General features: G+C 39.3%; 1 protein-coding gene across 3 annotated transcripts in view; it reads left to right on the top strand.

Annotated features, from left to right (window-relative positions):
• GRHL2 (grainyhead like transcription factor 2) overlaps positions 1–19572 on the top strand; it is a 160829-nt gene that overhangs the window by 108257 nt on the left and 33000 nt on the right. For all 3 annotated transcript variants that reach the window (XM_041769136.1, XM_041769135.1, XM_041769137.1), the window contains exons 9-11: positions 9928–10086; positions 16161–16248; positions 16710–16849. In XM_041769136.1, coding sequence (XP_041625070.1) covers positions 9928–10086; positions 16161–16248; positions 16710–16849 — 387 coding nt within the window. The remainder of the gene's footprint in view (positions 1–9927; positions 10087–16160; positions 16249–16709; positions 16850–19572) is intronic.

The following is a 19572-nucleotide window of genomic DNA, read 5'->3' as shown; positions in this document are numbered from 1 at the left end:
TGTCCTCATTATCTCAATTTTAGTAGTTTAAAAGACAGGCTGGTAGAAACACCAATGCTTTGATCACAACCTACGTAAAAGTCTTGTACATTGCAAATTATTCAGTCTCTTTTTGTGGAAAATAACCAAAACATGGCAAATCCATTAAATTGGTATTTCTTCCCTCTTTCCTTCTCTTTCCCTTCCAGTATCTCGGTTTGGTCTAAAATATTTAATCAGCGTTTATTGGGCCACCGTACAGCACTTAGAAAATTATAGTCTTGGTAGTTTTGACAAATCTTGCCTTTCAGGAAGATGTTTCTAAATGGCCTGTGTTCTCTTTCTGCCAAATTCCAGTGCTGGACACCAAGAAAGGAGACAAGATATGTAAATATTGATTTTCAGGATGAAAAAAGAAGCCAGAGGACTAGCCAAAGAAGACTATACTCTTGATGCTCTGTGGGTTCATGGCCTAGTTCATTCCCCCAGTCCCCCATCTCCTGCCAGCAGTCTGAGGAATTCTCTCTCTGCTTATAAGACACTCTAGGATGACATCAGGTTGATAGATGTTACTGATTAAGAAAAAGTTACATCCCAATTTTTTGTCTAAGTAGGACACAATTTTAAACTAGTAGTCTAATGGAAGGGTCGAGAATATTATAAGGCATCTTTCATGGTCTCAAAAGTAAAGAAAGGTTTGGGGGAGGCTCCTGCAAGGGGTCTTGAAAGGTCAAGATACACACTGCAAAGCAGGGGAAATGGCATTTTTATGTATTTGCTGGGGCGTGGTGTGGGTGAAGGAAGTTTTAGAAGGGAAAGGTAAACATTTGCTGGAGTCTTTGGTATTGAACTTAAACAAAGCCATGCCTTTGTTCCAGTTTTATAAGGTAATGGATGGCAGGAAAAACTATAAAGCTAGACTTGATTCATATATAGAAGGAATAATCTGTGGAAGGCATCTCACTGAAGAAATCAACCCCCTGATCTTTGGTTAGGATGTGGTGTATCCATGGTTTCTGGACTGAATTCTGTTTAGGGCTCTATAACTTCCATGCATGAACTGTTGTAAGTGCTCAGAATTAAGTTACAGATTTGGATTTCACAGGCTGGTGTGTGTGTGTGTTTGTGCACGTGCACACATGCACATGTACCACAGTTAATGTTGCTCAGTGATTACTGTATACTAGGCAGCCTGCCAGGTATTTTATATATATTATGCACTATTCATATTTCAAGTGGATAGCATTTCTTTGCATTTAAATAATGAAGAATTTGAAGCCCAGAGAGGTTAGTTAGCACAGCTAACACACAGCAGAGATGGAACTCCTCCTTTGGACTGTCTAAATCATGTGCTCTTTGAATACTGCCTTTTTGTATGGGGAGGATCTAGCAGTAATATATTCTATACCATCCCCGACAAAGGGACAGTCACTCCTTTGAAGCAACTTGCCTGCTGCATATTGTGTGCTAGGCCAGGTGGTGGAAATTCATGGACAGATAAGCCAGGCAAAAGTGTCTGCTCTCAGAGAACATTTTGGCCAGATTAAGAAGTAAGACATAGCTGTAACTAATGTAATTCGAGAGGAAGAGTTATGAGGACTAATAAAAATAAAGTTAATAAATAAAAATATTAATAAAAATAGAGTTAAGGTGCCGGGAAAGTTCTGGAAAGGGAGAGAACTCTGTTTTTTATTTTAAAATGTCCCAACTTTTTACTTGAAGAAATTACAAATGAAAAGTTGAAAAAATAATACAATTGATGCCGCATACCCTTCACTGAGACTGACTCAATGTTTTGCCAGATTTCCTTTATCTTTTCTCGCTTACACACACACACACACACACACACACACACACACACACACATTTATACTTCCCTTGGAAATACTCCAGCACTTAAAGATTCCAGGGAAGACGTGGGGAAGGATTTGGCTTATGAGCAGTGTCTTAAGGGTCAGTTGTAATTTTAAGCATGTGGAAGTTGGAAAGAAGAGCATGCCAGGTGGCAGAACAGGGTGCTCAAAGATGCAGAGTAGAGCAGGGAATTATGGAGCAGGAGAGAAGTTCAGAATTGTTTGTAAAAAGGGGAGAATAGAAATCATGAAAGAGGAGGAGATTGCCGCAGAAAGAATTGGACAGTGGGCAAATGGGGGTCAAGGATGGGACTTTAGATTCATCCCAATTAGGGATGTTGGAGGAGGAACCAGACAAGGAAGGGATGGTCAGGAGGAAGAGTACAGGAGAAGGGAGAGGCAGGGGAGGTGGAGAGAGAAGGAAGAACTGAGCAGTGAAGTCAGTGCTGTAGGCAGTGGTTTCCCAAAGCATGGTCCCTCACGTGCATCATCCATCTCAACTGGGGAAAGAGTTAGAAATGCAAATACTTGGATCTTTCACCTCAGACCTACTGAATTGGAAACTCGGGGATCTGGCCCTATAATCTGTATGTTAACAAGAACTCCTGGATACATACTACATTCGAGAATCCCTGCTTATAAATTTGCTATAGAGAAGGCTGGCCTTGAAGAAAGCGATTTCAGTAAAATAGTGAGGAACAAAAGTCAGGCTAAAAAAGTCAGTGACGCCTCTATACCGCCAATCATTTATATGCACACGTGTACACAATCTGTGTTGAAAGACATGCATTGTGTCATTGTAAGATGAAAAGACTAGAAACAACCCAATGTTAAAGAAATTATCACTCCGTATTTCATGGCTCTTTAAAAAAGAAAAGAAAAAAAAATAAATAAAAAAGAAAAAAGAAAAGATATCTTTCAAAATGTATTTAGTAAAGCAAGGTGCACAGTATGTTTACTGTGGTGCCATTTGTATAAAAATAATATGTATTGCGTAGCATATTTTTAGAAGGATACACGGGAAACTGAAACTGTTGGTTGTTTGGGGAGCTATGCAGGGTGGGTGTGGTTAACTCTTTAAAAGGCACCTGGGTGCCTTTTGAATTTCGTGCCATGGTATTACAGACTCAGTACAAGTTTTAAGTATTAAGCATGAACCGAAAAGGATCACAATAGTAATAAATGATCGGCAAATTGAGTAAGTAAATCTTTCAGTCTTGCGGACATTCTTCCTCTGACCGGGAGCTCATTATTTGTGAGACAGCCCAACCCACTGTTATGCAAGGCCCACATTCTTCCTTATCCTGAGGTGCTGTTTCACAAGCTGTGTTCAGGTGACACAGCACGATGGCAGAAACCAGCAGTCAGAAGAGCCATAAAGGTTCTGCATGAGAGATTTCTCTCTTGCTTTCTCCGTCAAAACCTGTGACTCCATCCCTCTAAAAGTGGTGTGCAGAGATAGGTTTTTCTGCTTTTAAAATCAGTTCATCTCCATTAAATACCTTTTTTGCTCAGATTAACAAGTGTCCTAACGAATCTGCCTTTAAACCATTTGGAGATAGCATCACAAAATGCCTTGAGAGAGAATCCAGAGAGGAAGGAAGACTCGAACTGGGATCCGAGAGCAGCCTTGCAGGGGCAGTTTGGAGAGCAAAATGGATGGCCTATGGGCTGTGTCCTGGGGGTGAGGAAAGGCTTGGGGTCAGAGATTAGGAGCACCTGGGAGACCAGGTATCTGCAAAGATAGGCACCATAGTGAGGAGGAAAAACTCCCTTCGATTTTCATAGCACTTTACAATTTAAAACGCCCTCTCATTTTAAAGTGTCACACTTACCAAGGTAGGGATTGTTGTACCTATTTAAAAATGAGGCCAGTGAGGCTCAGAAAGGTGAAATAATTAGTCCAAGGCCACAATGCTGTGATCTACACTGGGTACATAATTTTGAGTTTCCTGTACTTTTTCTTTCTTTCTTTTTCTTTCTTTCTTTCTTTCTTTCTTTCTTTCTTTCTTTCTTTCTTTCTGCTGTGCTTTCCTCTCACTTGGCTTCTGATTTCAGAGAAAGCTCTGACTTTTTTCTTATAATACTTCACTTTTGAGTCAATCCTATTTAATCTTTGCTTCCGAGGCTCTTAGGTCCCACACTCCACCTTTCTGCAGCCTCTTATATTCATCCTCTCTTATTGTGTGAACACCTCCTCCATCTTGGAAGAACACTTGCGTTTGGCCCTGCTGCTTGCCGCCAGACTTCTCAGCTGAGATGCCTTCTCTCCATCTCCAACTCCTGTCTCACCCCAGCAATTTAGCTTCCTGCCTCTGTCTCCATTAGTCTGGCCTTTCAAAGGGGTGCAAACACTAATTACTTCTGAACTTCTGCTCAGCCATCATTCCCCTTTTCCTCTTTGTAACATGGACTTTGGATACTATGGCCAGAGTTCTATCTGTCCTGGCCCTGATAATACACACTTGACCTCATCAGGTGTTCATTACTTGATCACAGAGACATAAACATCTTGGTTGGCCTCTTCCTCACCAGTTCCCTTCAGGCTCCTCAACCTCCCCAACACAAACCCTCCTCTCTCATTAGACTGACCTCTTCACTCTTTTCAGAGTCGCATCCATCTGTCTTTATTTTTTTTTTTAATTTTTTTATTTATTTATGATAGTCACAGAGAGAGAGAGAGAGGCAGAGAGACACAGGCAGAGGGAGAAGCAGGCTCCATGCACCGGGAGCCCGATGTGGGATTCGATCCCGGGTCTCCAGGATCGCGCCCTGGGCCAAAGGCAGGCGCCAAACCGCTGCGCCACCCAGGGATCCCTCCATCTGTCTTTAAGCTCAAGACTCCTACATCAGATCTTCCCTGGCTACCTTGCTGATTTCTCTCCTTTTCATGAAGTCTTAACTGCATGTATAGTCTGGGATTGTCAGTTTGGTATCTAATGGTATTCATTCCACAGTAGCAAAAACTGTTATATTCCTCCTTTCCTTTGAGGATAGGCATGTACTGTATACTTCTGTTTTTCCCATAGCATCTATAAATAGCATCCTCCATGGCATATATACATGTACATACATACACATATATATTTATATTGAATATATAGTTGGTGCTCAATTTACATGTGTTGGTATACAGACAACAAATTTCAAGGATAAAACTGGCCTGAGCAGCTTACTGCTGTATTATTTCGATGACTTCAGCTACTTGAAGCAATCCCAGCTCCTAGAAGATTTGGCTTATGAAGGAAAGAGCATGGATAAAGGGGAAATGTGTATTTAGGAAGGTAATTTTCTCTTAATTCATTGGATAAATATTTGTTGAGTGTCTGTCATGGGACTGGCACTAGGAATAGAGTGACCTTGAGGCAGACAAGGGCCTCCTCTTATGAGCTTGCAGCCTCACGGAGCAGACAGGAGATTAAGCATTAAACATAAACGACAAGATAAATCCAAACAATATTAAGTACTATGAAGAAAATAGAAAAGAGCAAGGTAATAGAGTTTGCTTCTGGTCATGGGCTGAAATGGGAAGAGGAGGAGGAAGACAACTCTAGATGGGCTGGTCAAAGCCAGTATTTCTGAAAAGTTGACATTGGACTGGAATCTGAATGAGAACAAGGAGCTGACAGTGTATGGGGTAGTCTGTGAGGACAGCATTGGAGATAGAGGGCATGACAAATAGTGGAGGCTGTCACCTGGGAACAGGCTTGGTATGTTCTTGAAATGGAAAAAGTTGAGGTCTAAAGAATATGGAAAACTATGATACACTGTGTATGTATGTATGTATATATATATACAAGCATACCCAGAGTATCTGTAGGAGAAGATAAAGACATATATTTTCAGGTTTTAAATCATCCCCTAAAAGTGCTATATAAATGGAAGTGTCAGTAAATCTAAGACTTTCTTAGATCCTCCACAAAATAGCAACCTCTCTTAGGGTAGGGAGTCTACCCTAAGACACAGATTCTTGTGTCCCACTATGTGGCATAATGCCAGGCATAGACAGAAGATACTTGATAAATATTTGATAAATGAATGCACGAAGGCAATGAATGAATGCCCAAGGCTGAGATATCACATGTTCATATCATCTACTTTTAGCCTTTCTGTCTCAATTTGGCATTGCATCTGCACCCAAATGCCATCATATAAAATAGAAGAAAACTGCTGATGTTTAAGAAAACCATCCATATGGTCTTTAATAATTTCAAGAACCAAGAGGAAAACAGAGTGGGGAAATTGGCAAGAGAACACTTATGTATTTATATATTATTTGTGTCTTAGATCGAAAATGCTGATATCTTAGTGTATGCTATGTTGCTGTAATTTGGAGGCTAATGCATGTGCAATTTCTTGGAAAAGAGCTCTTCGGAGTCTCAATATAAGGAAATAAGTAGCTTTCTCTGTCTTTATGTAGAAGATTCTTAAAGATGCAAAATACAGTTGTTTTATTTTTTTTAAGATTTTATTTATTTATTCATGAGAGACACACACAGAGAGAGAGAGAGAGAGAGAGAGAGACACCGGCAGAGGGAGAAGTAGGCTCCATGCAGGGAGCCCGATGTGGGACTCAATCTCCGGACTCCAGGATCATGCCCTGGTCCGAAGGCAGGCGCTAAACCGCTGAGCCACCCAGGGATCCCCTACAGTTGTTTTAAAGAGGAAAAAAATAAATGTTTTGCATCAAGTCAGAGACATTGTGATTTTTTAAATCCCAAATTGTTTTGTAAATTGAAGACAGACATGTTTATTTTAAAGACAAGCTCTTGAAAAAAAATCTTAGGAATTAATAATTAAGTTAATGTAGTAATTCTAAAGCCCATTGATCTGTATTTATTTTAATAAATCTCACTACATGCACAGTGCACAACTGAGGGTTACTATAATCTGGAGAAGGTCACTTGTCTTAATGTTGGAACTATAAAATGGAAATTGCAATTCATATGTAAAAATATTTTATTAAGAAATGTCAGTTGTGGGGTGCCTGAGTGGCTCAGTGAGTTAAGCATCTGCCTTTGGCTCAGGTCATGATCTCAGAGCAAGGAGTCTTTCAGCTCATGATTGAGCCCTGCATTGGGCTCCCTGCTCAGCAAGGAGTCTGCTTCTCCCTCTCCTGCCATTCCCTCTGCTCGTGTTCTCTCTCTTTCTCAAATAAATTACAGTGTATCTGAATCGATTTTTGAACCCATGACAAAATTTAAATACTATCTATTATCTGCCTAGATATACCTGGTTTAATTAATATTTTTCTAAAGAATAAATTATGTACTGTCAAAATTATAAGAAAATTAAAGACTGAGACTTTGAAAACGTTATATGAACATATGTAACATTCATAATTATTGGGTGACAGACCCAATTTTCATGGCATTTATATATGCTCTTTACATAATCAGGGCTCCTACTGGAGTTAAGAATTTTCTGTGCTTGATATTTGGATGAACATTTAGTGGGGGAAAGCATACCATTTCCCTAAGTTTCTGTAATACACATTTGCAAACAGTGCTTTGTAGATAAACTTCCAAGAAATTGGGTTTCACATTTGCCTGCTGTGCATGGAACCTGGGACATGGTTGGGTTTGCAAGATGAAACAAATAAATGCTTATCAGTTCTCAAGCCAAGGTTTTAGTTAGTGCCCTTCCATACCTTCCCAACCCCTCTACCTCCTAACTGCAGTTAAAGTTCAACCACGTAGGCTTTGAGTGCAGCACAGCAAGACTCTGATACCATCAGGCACTGAAACTGTGCTTTGCTATTGGTTCAGGCAGCCAGGCGAGGGGAGAGCAGCACCAACTCTACTATAAAATCCCTGCCTGTTAGGATAATTCTGGGTGCTGCCAACTCCCCCAGCATAGAAGGTGGATTCTCATGTTGTTTACTCTGTAGAACCAGGATGCCACAAGTCAAAGAGAGCCCATTGGACCTTCCACTAAGAATCTGTTTCTATTAAAGGAAACTAATGTAAGCATGTCTAGGTAGAATCAAGTTGTGTTGTTGCTCTTTTGGCATTCAAAGACTCTAGCTACAGGTGGCTGGCTGTTCCCACTCCTCCAATGAGGTGTTAGCCTATTTCTTGTAGCATATGGCCAGTTGGATCTGTCCTACTCAAGTGGCCCTTCTAAATATATATGTTCCATCAGCCCAGCTCTCTTACTTGTGATTGGAGCTGACAAAGGTCACCGTTAATATTGCATCCTGCCTGTCGGAGTGTGGTCCACTATGCCTGATATATGGGTGATTCCATTTGGCAGAGACTCAAAGGCAGGCAGAGTGGGACAGCTTCATAGCGGAACATGGGGGAAGGTGTCCTGTAGGCCCCGAGAGACCGGCGGCAGCTACCTGGAAGTGGGGCATCCCATCTGTGGTTAAGGGAACACTGACCTGACCTGAGTGTGAATCCTAATACCTTAGGAAATGGGCCTCTGAACACACTGTTCTCTTCCTGCTTCTGTAGCACTAGGCAGATGTTATGAGGGAGAACAAAAAACCAGTCTGCATCGAGGACCCCTGTGGATGACAGTTATTACAGGAAGATTTCTTTATGAAATATGTGGTCAAAAATAGGGGCAAGTGCATAGCTCCCCAGAGTGATCACTGATTTGGGGGCATAAAGCTGTGTTTTATACATTCTGGCCAAGATAACCCCGCTGTCAGTAATAACAATAACAATAAAAGAAGTCAAGTGTTCCCAGGAAAGTTGCTTTTATTTGTTTGACCTAAAAATAGATGAGCATTTGATGAAGTTATTAGAATCTTTAGGGCACCATCATATTGCCTCTCTCTCCCCACCTAGCCTCTGATTTCTGTGATTATAGGACCATAACTAGTGCATCCGTGCTAGTACCTAGCGCAATCTCAGGAACATAGTAGGTATTTAAAAATATTTGTGTCATACATGAAGTGTTCTCTGTAGTTAAGGCACCTCCAGGAGCCGCAGACGGCATTGTCTATTTTTGCCCTGCAAGCTCAGGAGGAGAAACAGGCATGGTGTACTCTTTCTCAGTGGTCTTTATCACTCAGCTCCCCTGAGTCACTTGACATTTTCATTTTTAGCCATTCTTTTTCTCTACTATTCCTAAATAATTCACAAGCATTTGTGGAGTCCATCATCTCATCCCAGTGTCTACAAGGGTTCTGTTTCACACATGTCTTCCAGGTTTGGTGCTGTGTTCTATGTTTTCATAGCCTCTGTACACAGCTCTCATTAGAGAGCCTTGACCACCCTGTGGTGGTTCTTACTGGATTATTCATCTTCCTTTTGAACTATCCACTACATGAAACTGGGGTCTGGCCTTCATCTCTGTCCCTAGGGTATATACTGTTGTGTTTGACCCACCGTGGGCTTATGTTGATGTTTACAGGATGAATGAAGAATCAAATGAATAAAAAGAATGATTGAATGAAATGAATGTATCCATCATTAGATCATTTCTAGCCACTTGTTTTCAGATGGTGGCTGGAAAAGTGAGAGTCTGTGGCATGTTTCACAAGGTAGTCGTAAGTAGTATGTCATAAAGACCTTTCATCTTAGCCTTCCTATGGATGTGGTCCTTTACTGATATGTAAATTAGGTACCACTAATACAAAAATCTAAGAAGTGGTCTCGAATCTCAAAGTTAAGAGTCAGGTAGGAAAAACGGGTATATAAACAAATCACTGTTTCAGTGCAGTAGTGTGCAAGGGAAGATGCTATTGAGTTTTGTTTTTGTTTTGACCCCACAGGTCAGAGATTTGAAAAAGTGATATAATTAGAAGTTATAGCTTTAATATGTTGCAGAGATAATGCTTTACACATCTGGTTTATTCATGTTTGAAAAAGAAGTAAGATTTTGTGACACACTTGAAGGAAAGTATGTCTATTTCAAGATTTAATGTGAAAGCAACAATTTTTATATATTAAATTATAAATTCTGTAATATATCATGTTTTATGTGCTCAGCATGTTCTTATTTCAGAGTATCCAAATATTCTTCAGCTGTCCTTATGAGATTATTTAGTATTTTGCTTCTAAGTCTAAGGCTTATGCATTTTTATAATGGATCCTTTTTATGGTGACTTCTGAACTTTTTCCTTTCTTTCTCCCACCCTCAGATTTTCATCACTGTGAATTGCCTGAGTACAGATTTCTCCTCCCAGAAAGGGGTGAAAGGACTTCCTTTGATGATTCAGATTGATACATACAGTTATAATAATCGTAGCAATAAGCCCATTCATAGAGCTTACTGCCAGATCAAGGTCTTCTGTGACAAAGTGAGTAAAGATCATAAAGGTATCTTTGTTATTAGATATTACTTGTAATGACATTTCCTCTTTGTCACTTCTCTTGTCTAGTGGTGTCAAATTAATCACCTTATCAAGCACACTGGGAGTTGTAACCTTTCATTTTCAATTCATATTAGATATCTAGGGAGTCATCAGTCGACTATTTTTTTTTTTTTTTTAGTCAATCATTTTACCACTAATTTAATGGCTGATTGACATTGCACTGTGCTATGAGTCTAATTCACTTAGATAAGTAAAATAATAGATTAATACTTTTTACTGGGTATCAGCCTGTCCCAGAGCATGTCAGTATATTTTATGAATTAAATGGTGTCTCATCTAGAGCTTTTGGAAATGGAAATGGCACCTATGAAATAAGTTCATTAGTAAACATGCATTCAAGAGGAGATGCTGTTTTTTAATCTCTCTGAATCCCACCATAAGAAGATAGAGCAATTAGAATAGCAAAGCTTAAAATCCTATAATTATGTGACATGAGATCCTGACAAATCCCAAATATAAGTGGGAGTAAACAGCAATAGTTTTGAGACCTGTTATGATACCAGCATCATAAGGGAAAGCAATGTGGCTACGTGATAACCAGAGAACAGGAAACCTATAAAATTACCCCAAGGCACTCACTAGGGAGTGAAGTGTGCCATCTGAGATTAGCATGTGAAACAAGGGTGGAAGGATTCAGATTCTGTAGACTCCAATTTGCTATTGTTGATAGATGCAAAGGGATGGAACGTTGAAGTGTTGGGGCTCTGAAAACTCTGGAAAGTTATAAATTCAAGTTCCCTTCTAGGGCAAAACTCTGCTCTGAGGAAAAGCTGCTGGGAGTAGAATCCAAGTTAAATTGGACTCCTTCTACTCCTCCAAAAAAAGGTGCAAAGGAAAGAGAAGTTCCAAATAAAAAGGATGAGGAGAAAGGATACAGAGTAAACAGATCTCAGGAAATACAGACTTTTTTGATTTTTTTTTTTTATCACTGTGTGAACACATCAGAAGAGAAGAAGAAAAAGCATGAGAGCTGTGAAGCTGGCAGAACGATCTTGGTCCACTCATTTTACTTAAAAATGACTATCAGAAAAGAAAAACAGTTGAATCCCAACAGAGTCTCATGAAAAAAGATATTAAAATCAGACTGACATCCCTGGCGGCAATGGGTACCTGCCCATGAAACAGGTGACACCTACAGCTTAATGTTAAAAAATGAGCTAAATGAAATTAAGAAAATCATAGAAGTCATGAAGATCAACATAAATCCCATAGAAAAACTCCAGAGCTGTTTTGAGCATAGAATGATTTGAAAAGGTTTGTGAAAGAATTCAGAAATCAAAGATTAAAATATTTTAGAAGTAAAGACTATGCTAGAAGCAAAGCAAGAATGAATAAATATACAAGAGAATGCCTTAAGGGAAATACAATTTGAAGCGGCAAAATTTTAAAAATCAAAAGGAATAAAAAATGAGATGCAAAAGAAAATAATATAGGACAGAGGTAAAGAAGATCCAGTATACATATAATAGGAAACTTTGAGGGAGAAAACTAAAACAATGGAGCAAAACAAATGCTAAAATATGATAAATCAGGAAAACTTAAAATATAAATAATATATATATATAAATGAATATATCTATATTAAACAGCCTAGTAAGTACTTGGGAAGATTGGCCCAGGATCATCAATACCAAGTTGTTAACTTAGTAACTTTAGAAATATTCTTCAGGCATCTAAGTAAAATACACTAGAATAGAAATAGAATAGAATAAAAAGTCACTTGTAAGGAAACTTACCATCAAACTTTTCAACAGCACTCTCAGGTCAGGGACAGTTAGGTAGCCTAAACAACGTGGGGGACCAGTTAAGTCAATAGACACAGTTGTGTAAATGAGAAAAACAGTGGGTCATTTGCCAGAGTCACATCGCAGAAAAGAAGTAGAGAAGCCGGATGCAAATGCAGGTCTGATTCTAGACCCATACTCTTTGAATTAATAAATAGCTGTATACATAAAAAGCCAAAATGACAACTGATGATTCAAAACCTCAACAAAGAGCCAAGGTAGCCTTTAAAAACAAAAGAAAGCAAACGAAAATCAGTTAATATCTTTAATTTAGCATATTAAACATTACGAAAGCATTTTATTTTAACGAAAGCATTTTCAAATGACATATAACATTGGGCTTTTAAAGTACAAATGGACAGCGTTTAAATAGTTTGAATATCCTCAACTGTATTCCAGATACAGCAAGGAACATTGCAGAATCCTCCTCTGAGGATCTCCTCCTTGAAAACAAGGCGTGGGATTACAGGCAGAGAGAAGGGAGGGAAGGATGGGATAGAGACACTGGGCAGTCCATTTACCTTTACATTGCTGCTGGGAATTGAAGGTGAGAAAAAGAGGCCTTAAGAGATGCTCATATAATTATTTTTTTCAACAGTGTTGATATGATAAATACTGAAACTCAAAGAAAAGGAACATGCAGGATAAATATATAATGTTACATTGTTGTTCAGCTATGTCCTAGAACTCTAAGAAACTAGTGATATAAAGTGTTTCCAGTGGGTGGTGTTTAGATTACTTATCCTGATATTAAGGATAGGGAGGAAATCTCAAGCAGAGTGTATTAACCTTAACTGCTAGAAAAGTTTCGAATAACTCAGATACAAAATCTTATGCTGTAATTTGCCAGTAATATTTGCAGCTCTAATTTTAAAACCCAGACAAAACTTACTCCTGGGAGATGCAAAGAGAAAAATGTTTAATTTTTACCCCTTTTAAATGAGGATGTAAATGCCAATGATTGAATTCTCCTCTAAAGCAAAAAAAGTAAGAGCTATTCCATTTTAAAATCCTGTTTCCCAGACACAGTCAAGATTCGTAAACAGATGGAGTTCTGCACTATTTATAGTCCTCCAGCTTGATTTATAATTAGCACACCTGTGAGAATCAAATAAAGACCTTCTCTATTTTTTATTTTAATATTTTATACTTCTATGGAAATGCATTTTTTTGCATTTAAAAAAATTTGGAATCTGTCTATATATCTACCCTGCGTTCATGTCTTTATATCTATGTTTAATTACTTCCATTAGCTTTCCTGAAAAACAAGAATTGTATTAATGTAAATAGTAAGTACATAATTTGTAAAACTTGAGAAATAAAGTCAATTTCTTTTTTTATAATAGTTTTTTTCTCTTTATTAATTCTTGTTTGGAAAGATTTGGAGATGATGACTGTTGAAAATTATGAAAAGCTAAAGATGCCCCTGCAAACCATCTTGGTACATTGGCCAACTTTCATTTAGTTAAGGACACATTCTTAAATTTAAGAGAAATTATCTAAGTGTGCAGTAAAACAAAGCTAACCATCACTTCTCAAAAGGTGGCAAGACATCACAATATAATCAGGAAATCTTAAGGCATATTTTTTAAATCTAAGACTCCAAAGTGAACATTTAGGTAGGAAAGTTATTTTTAAATAATAAATTTGGTCTTTGTAGCCAATTATACTGTTCTGGAAGAACTGAACTTTTGTGCACTTTGATAAGAGTGGAAAGAATATCTTTTAGAAGCTTTAGGTCCCAAATATTCAAGGGAAGTAAAGAAATTCATAGAAGGTCATGTTCAAGGAAGCTTTCTCCACCTTAATTAAAAGTATCTAAGCTTCTCTGGGTCATTGTGAAGTCAAAACTTTATTTTAGAAATGGGAGCTGTGGTTCTCCTAGAAATGTTTGGGTACTATCCAGACTTGTTTTGTCATGCTGATATCTGAGCATTCTGGGCAGGAAATTTCTTATATAGAAATGGCACCAAGATTAGGCTCTGTAGGGAGCCACTGTAGGTTTTATGTTGATCCATTTGGTTTGGCATATCAAAGAATGCCTGTCAAATAATAATCAGTTTACTTTATTGCCTAAAAATTGACACTGAATATATGTAAGTCTTGGAACAAATTAATTGCAGGCTTTTTCCTCAAAGTAATAGTACAAAATAAAGCACCAATTTAGAAATAAAACTGCTTGACACACCTTGGGGTGTATCTACAGTGAGTCATAATTTATGTAGATAGATAAAGTTTTAAATTTTTATTTATATTAAATAATATGTTGTAGAGAACTCCAAGTACATAGAAAAACATCTTATATGGACTCAACAAAAAATGAATGATAGGAGATTTGTGCTTATATCTCACACCAATTTCAACAAGGCAATGTCTGTACATTAACAGTTTGTTTTTTTCAAAATATTATATATTATCTAGATACAAAACTATGCAAAACCTTAATATATCATAAAGAAACTTCCAAAGGATGTATTTCTATATTTTTAAATCCCTCTTCTTCTACATCTCCATGGTTTATAATTATAAATGACAATTCAAAACTTTAAAATGAAGCACTATAAAATAATTACCCCCTTTTTGTAGTAAGAAGTTTTTTGACATAAAAACATCTTTAAAATATCTGGCTAAACTATTATTTCTGTCCAGATCTTATCTATGTAAAGCTCTTAGAACTCACCTGGCACAGAGTAAGTGCTATGTAAATATTAGTTATAATTACTCATTTTTCAAGAATTAGCTCTAATGCTATCTCCTTTAGGATGCTTTCATTGCCCACATGTGTCCATATCTCTTGTGTCATGGATTTACTTTGGCCAGAATTGGGAATCTTTTTTTTTTTTAAAGCTAATTTGATAAGCAAAACATGTATCTCTGTGTTTTAATCAAAGCTTTGTATGTCTTTTTCTGTGAAGTGTATTTCATGGCTCTGGTCCATTTTTTAAAGTGGTGTATTAGTTGTCTTTTAAATTTGAATCATTATTTATATTAAGGATTTAATACTTTATGCATTATTTTGTTGCAACTATTTTCACCAGTTTGTCTTTTGCCTTTTAATTGACTCTTTTTTTTTTTTTTTTTTGCATAACTGGATTAAATTTTTATATTTTCAAATCTTTTTTGTGTGAGATGAGTTAGGGACAGTTTTTAACTAGAGGCTGCCAGCCAGCACATGCTTCACCACTCCTCACCTATACTGTCACAAAGGGAAGGAACTGTAAATGCACATCCGAAATCTAGGGGAGGAGTCTAGTCTGGGGTGTGTGTCTGGATGTCACCTGTCTAGAGCATCATGGAAATAGAGGTGCAGCCGAACTCTTCTGCAGCAAGAAAGGAGAAAGAGAAGGGAAAAGAAAACCATTGGAACATCTGTATTTGAAAGGGTGAGAAGAAAATGAGTTGGCAAAGCCAGCACAGAAGAGTGACAATAATAATGATAATGATGTCAGGGAATCCTTGTAGGCCAAGAAGGAAAGAGATATTAGATGATGGTCAGTTGGTTACAGAGGGTAGAAAGCTGGCAAGAGAAGCCAATGAAAAGGTCAGATTATCAGGAACAGAGGAGCGGAAAGGAGGTGAATAGATCAAACTTTTTTCCTATTTGGTTGAACAAGCACCATCTCCAAGCACTTGTGAACACATTAAAACAAAAACCAAAATCATACTTGTACATGCAAAGCGATCATACCTTAGTTTGAGGTATGTGTAGTTTCCTTAGGTCCTTCCTCATTTCCACTGCTGTAATGATTTTTAAAAGTTTCATGACATCAAGCAAAGGGAAAGTTTTATAGGGAATTCACACTCAAATTTCATGCTCTCTCTGTGCGTAGGAATGATGTTAACAGGCCAATGCTTTATCTTAACAACATTTTATTATAATCACTAAAGTTACTTAAGCAGCCTCACTGTGATAGGAACTTGGGCTGGGTCTTTCTGTATGGATTCAAAATTGAAGTTGTATCAATAGACAGGATTTCAAAAAAAAGGGGGAAATCCGCAAGAAGTGGCATCACTCCGAGGTCGAAATGTGGTACAGATATATAAGGTTCTGTCTCAGCTTCAGAACCGAGGCCTGATCTCCCGGGAGGGGCAGCAGTGGAGCTGCCCACTCTCCCTTCACCCCCCAGTTTGTTTCTTATCCTGGAGACACGTCTGTGGACACTGTGTTGGCATGCTCTAATAACATACCTGGCATTGTTTGCTTTTCCCTGTCAGGGAGCAGAAAGGAAAATCCGAGACGAAGAGAGGAAGCAGAACAGGAAGAAGGGGAAAGGCCAGGCCTCCCAAACCCAGTGCAACAGCTGTGAGTGTTGCTGAGGAGGGGTGGGCTCTGGCCAGGCCACGTCCACTAGGGGAACAGGTGGGAAGAAGTGGATGGTGGGTAAAACCATGAGCCTGTGAGGGATGGCTTGTCTTCCCTAGCTGCGAAGCCTGGGTGCGTGGTCTCTGTGAGAAGCAGATGGAATCATGTGACCATAGATTGTTTGCGCTGGGAGGGACTTTGTAATCTCACGGAGACCAACATCTTCCTCCTCCAGACAAGGAACCTTGGGTACAGAGAGGGACAGAAGGGCACGAGGGGCTCCAGCTCAGGAGTGCTCACCCGAAGTTCACGCTCTCTTTGTTGTTTTGGTGGTGGGAGAGGGGGTGATAAAGTCTGTTCACATCTGTGGCTTTTGGAAAGATTTGAAGGAGAAAACAGGGAACTCAGGCTAGGGCTCACAGCTAAGAGTTTCTAGTCATGCATAACCCTCTTACATCCAGCCTCTGATGGGAAGTTGGCAGCGATACCGTTACAGAAGAAAAGTGACATCACCTACTTCAAAACGATGCCTGACCTGCACTCACAGCCAGTCCTCTTCATACCTGATGTTCACTTTGCAAACCTGCAGAGGACAGGACAGGTAGGCTCTACCTGCTAATAACCACCTGCCGTCCCTCCCCCTGGGGCCGGTGGAGCCTTAAGACAGTCACATCACACCGTGATGACCTTGAAAATAGCACCTGCACTCCATGCATTCCACGAAAAGTCAGTCATTCCATAAGAAAATGGATTTTAATAGAAAGGAATGTCTCAGGAGAGGAAACTGACTTAGTTTGGGGAAGAAGAGAGTGAGCTGATAGTAGTGAAGTGTTGACAAAGCAGTGAAGGGGAAGAAAGTAAGGAGGCTGATAACCTGAGGAAGTTTTGTGTTGTGGCTCTGGTCATGTGGGATGCGCCTGGTGTGGTAGAGCTCCACCTGATGGTGGGAAGTTGAACTGCACCTATAACTTCAGAAAGTTGCCCAAAAGGAAAAACTTTTTGATTACATAAAACCATATAAGCAGTTTTTCCCTTAGTAAATTAACAGTTTTCATTGAATAGGTGAGTCACTTCACACCGAAAGAAAAATGAGATTGTAGACAAGCCTTTTTAAAAGTAATTCCTGTCTTCTAGTCATACCTACAAGCAAAATTAAAGACTAAAATTAAAATAACATAAACACCCAATAATTAACTCATTATGGTAGCTCAAGTTGATGGAATATTATGTGGCCACTAAAATTATAATTACAGAAATTATGTAGCAACATAGGAGCTAGTTATGATAATGTTCAGTGTAAGAAAAAATTAGAATACCCGTTTGTGTCTGTACCATGAATCTAGATTTATACCTGAGCTTGCAGGTAACAAGAAAATGATGAGTAGGATTATGTGATGGATGATTTTTCTTTCTTTAGTATTTTTAGTTTTATTTATTTTATGTGATAGAATAGAATTGAAGAAAAGAACCTCCCTAGCATTAGCCAGATTTGTCTTTCACTAAATTAGTTAGGTTTTAGTGCATCGTGTATGGGCTAGTTTTCTTTTAAACTCAGAATCCTCTGAGGAAGAGTTTGTTTTGAGAATAGGGGCATACTGACATACTCAGGTTTTTCTTCCATTCCAAGTGTTCAGACACTCAGTGGAATTGACCTTAGTCAGGAGGAGAAATCATTATTGTCTCAACTTGTTCTTTCTTAAGAATATATTGTCCCTCCCCATGTTGTTTCATTATAGGTATGAGACAAAGTACTTACACAACTGGGCTTCTTTGTTGCTGTTCATGACATAACATGGTAACAAAATACCTATAGTTTTTTCTTAGAGTGGATTCCACTAGAAATTAATTTAACATTCCTTTCTTGTCTTACTTGTTTGATAGGAACAAGGACACAAGGCAGAAGAGGTTTTAGCAAGCTATGAGTGCCAGCACCTCATTCTATTTATTTTTTTAATTCCCAAGAATATGGTGATTTGTATATTTACAGTCTTAGCCCCATAGGATTTTGTGAAGCTGGGTATCTACACTTTCCAGAAGAAGGGACAATTGAGTTAAATTGTTCTTAGTGTTCACCATCATGATTCTGGCTTCGGCTCTGTGTCAAAGCTGACAGCCTGACCTGTTCTCTTGGCAACACGTCCCTGAAATATACAAAGCTGTAAATGACTCTTCAGAGGAGCAGTGACCAAATCTGGCTGCTCATGACTCTGAGTTTACTGGCCTCATTGGCCTCATTGGCCTCTCCATGTCCGAAATGGATTCCTAGCCTGTGGCCATATTGAGTTGGATTCCTAGCCTATGGCCAAATCGGAAGGAAAATGTAGCCTTTACAGTTTTTTGGTTTTAGTGATTGCAAAGCAGCTCAGGCAGTGCCCCCAGGCCTCTGGCGAAGTTAAGTTCTACAGTCCAGGGCCACCCTTACAGAGCCCTCAGGCTTCCCCTGTGGCCTTGGAGGCAGAGTCACAGGGGTCAGAGCCTGCCTGATCTCTGGGCAGCAAAGGAACACAGTCCACTGTGCTCTGGTACAACGGGTGAATATTCTATGGTTGATCAACTTACTTGGCCAAGGTCAGGAGCACCGACAGTGGCTGGCTGGGACTGAAAGTCTACCTTTTCTTGGAAGAGCTAGAAAGTAGGGAGATGGGTTTGAAGGCAGGAGGGAAGCCAGCAGTGCCATAAAGTTAGAAGTGGGTGTGGGGCAGGGAGTGGCTGACTTAACATGCCAAATAAGATCCAGCATTAGCCTGTCAAAATGTGGGGTCCGGGGTTGGGGGTGAGGGGAGAGGTAAGTGTTGGTGTGCAGCAACATCAAAACTGCACAGCTGGAAAGTGTTCAGCTCTTCAGCTCTTAGGGTCAGTGAGAGACACCCCCCCCCCCCGCCCCTGTCATGTTGAGGGCTCATGAGCTGTGGCACAGCAATTCCAAGAACATGGGTGGGGGAGTAGGTGTTTTCACTGCCAGCCCACATGTTCCCTTTTCCATTATCTCATCGATTCACATGTGGGTTGGAATCATCAGATAATTGTCAAAAACTAAAATCAGGGAATGAACCCAATGTGCAGGCACTGTGGAAATCGTTGTTAGTCTCTTTCTCTTCACATTAAATCCCAGATAGTCACCGAGGCTTTTCTCTGGAATGCCTTTAAAAACAAGTGATAAGGGGAGTTTGGGAGAAATTGTGAGATACAGAGGTGTCATCTTTCTGGTCAGACTTCCTCAAGGAACCTGAGCCCAAGGAGGACTTTGCTCCTCCCTCGTGCCCTATGGAGCAGTCTTCCCAGTTGTGGTTTGTAAACGGACTTCTCCCAAACCACAGGAGTGCT

This window comes from Vulpes lagopus, chromosome 9 (assembly GCF_018345385.1).
Source record: "Vulpes lagopus strain Blue_001 chromosome 9, ASM1834538v1, whole genome shotgun sequence".
Classification (NCBI taxonomy): Eukaryota; Metazoa; Chordata; class Mammalia; order Carnivora; family Canidae; genus Vulpes; species Vulpes lagopus.
The sequence above is the reverse complement of the archived record's forward strand: the minus strand, read 5'-3'. Positions and strand labels throughout refer to the sequence as shown.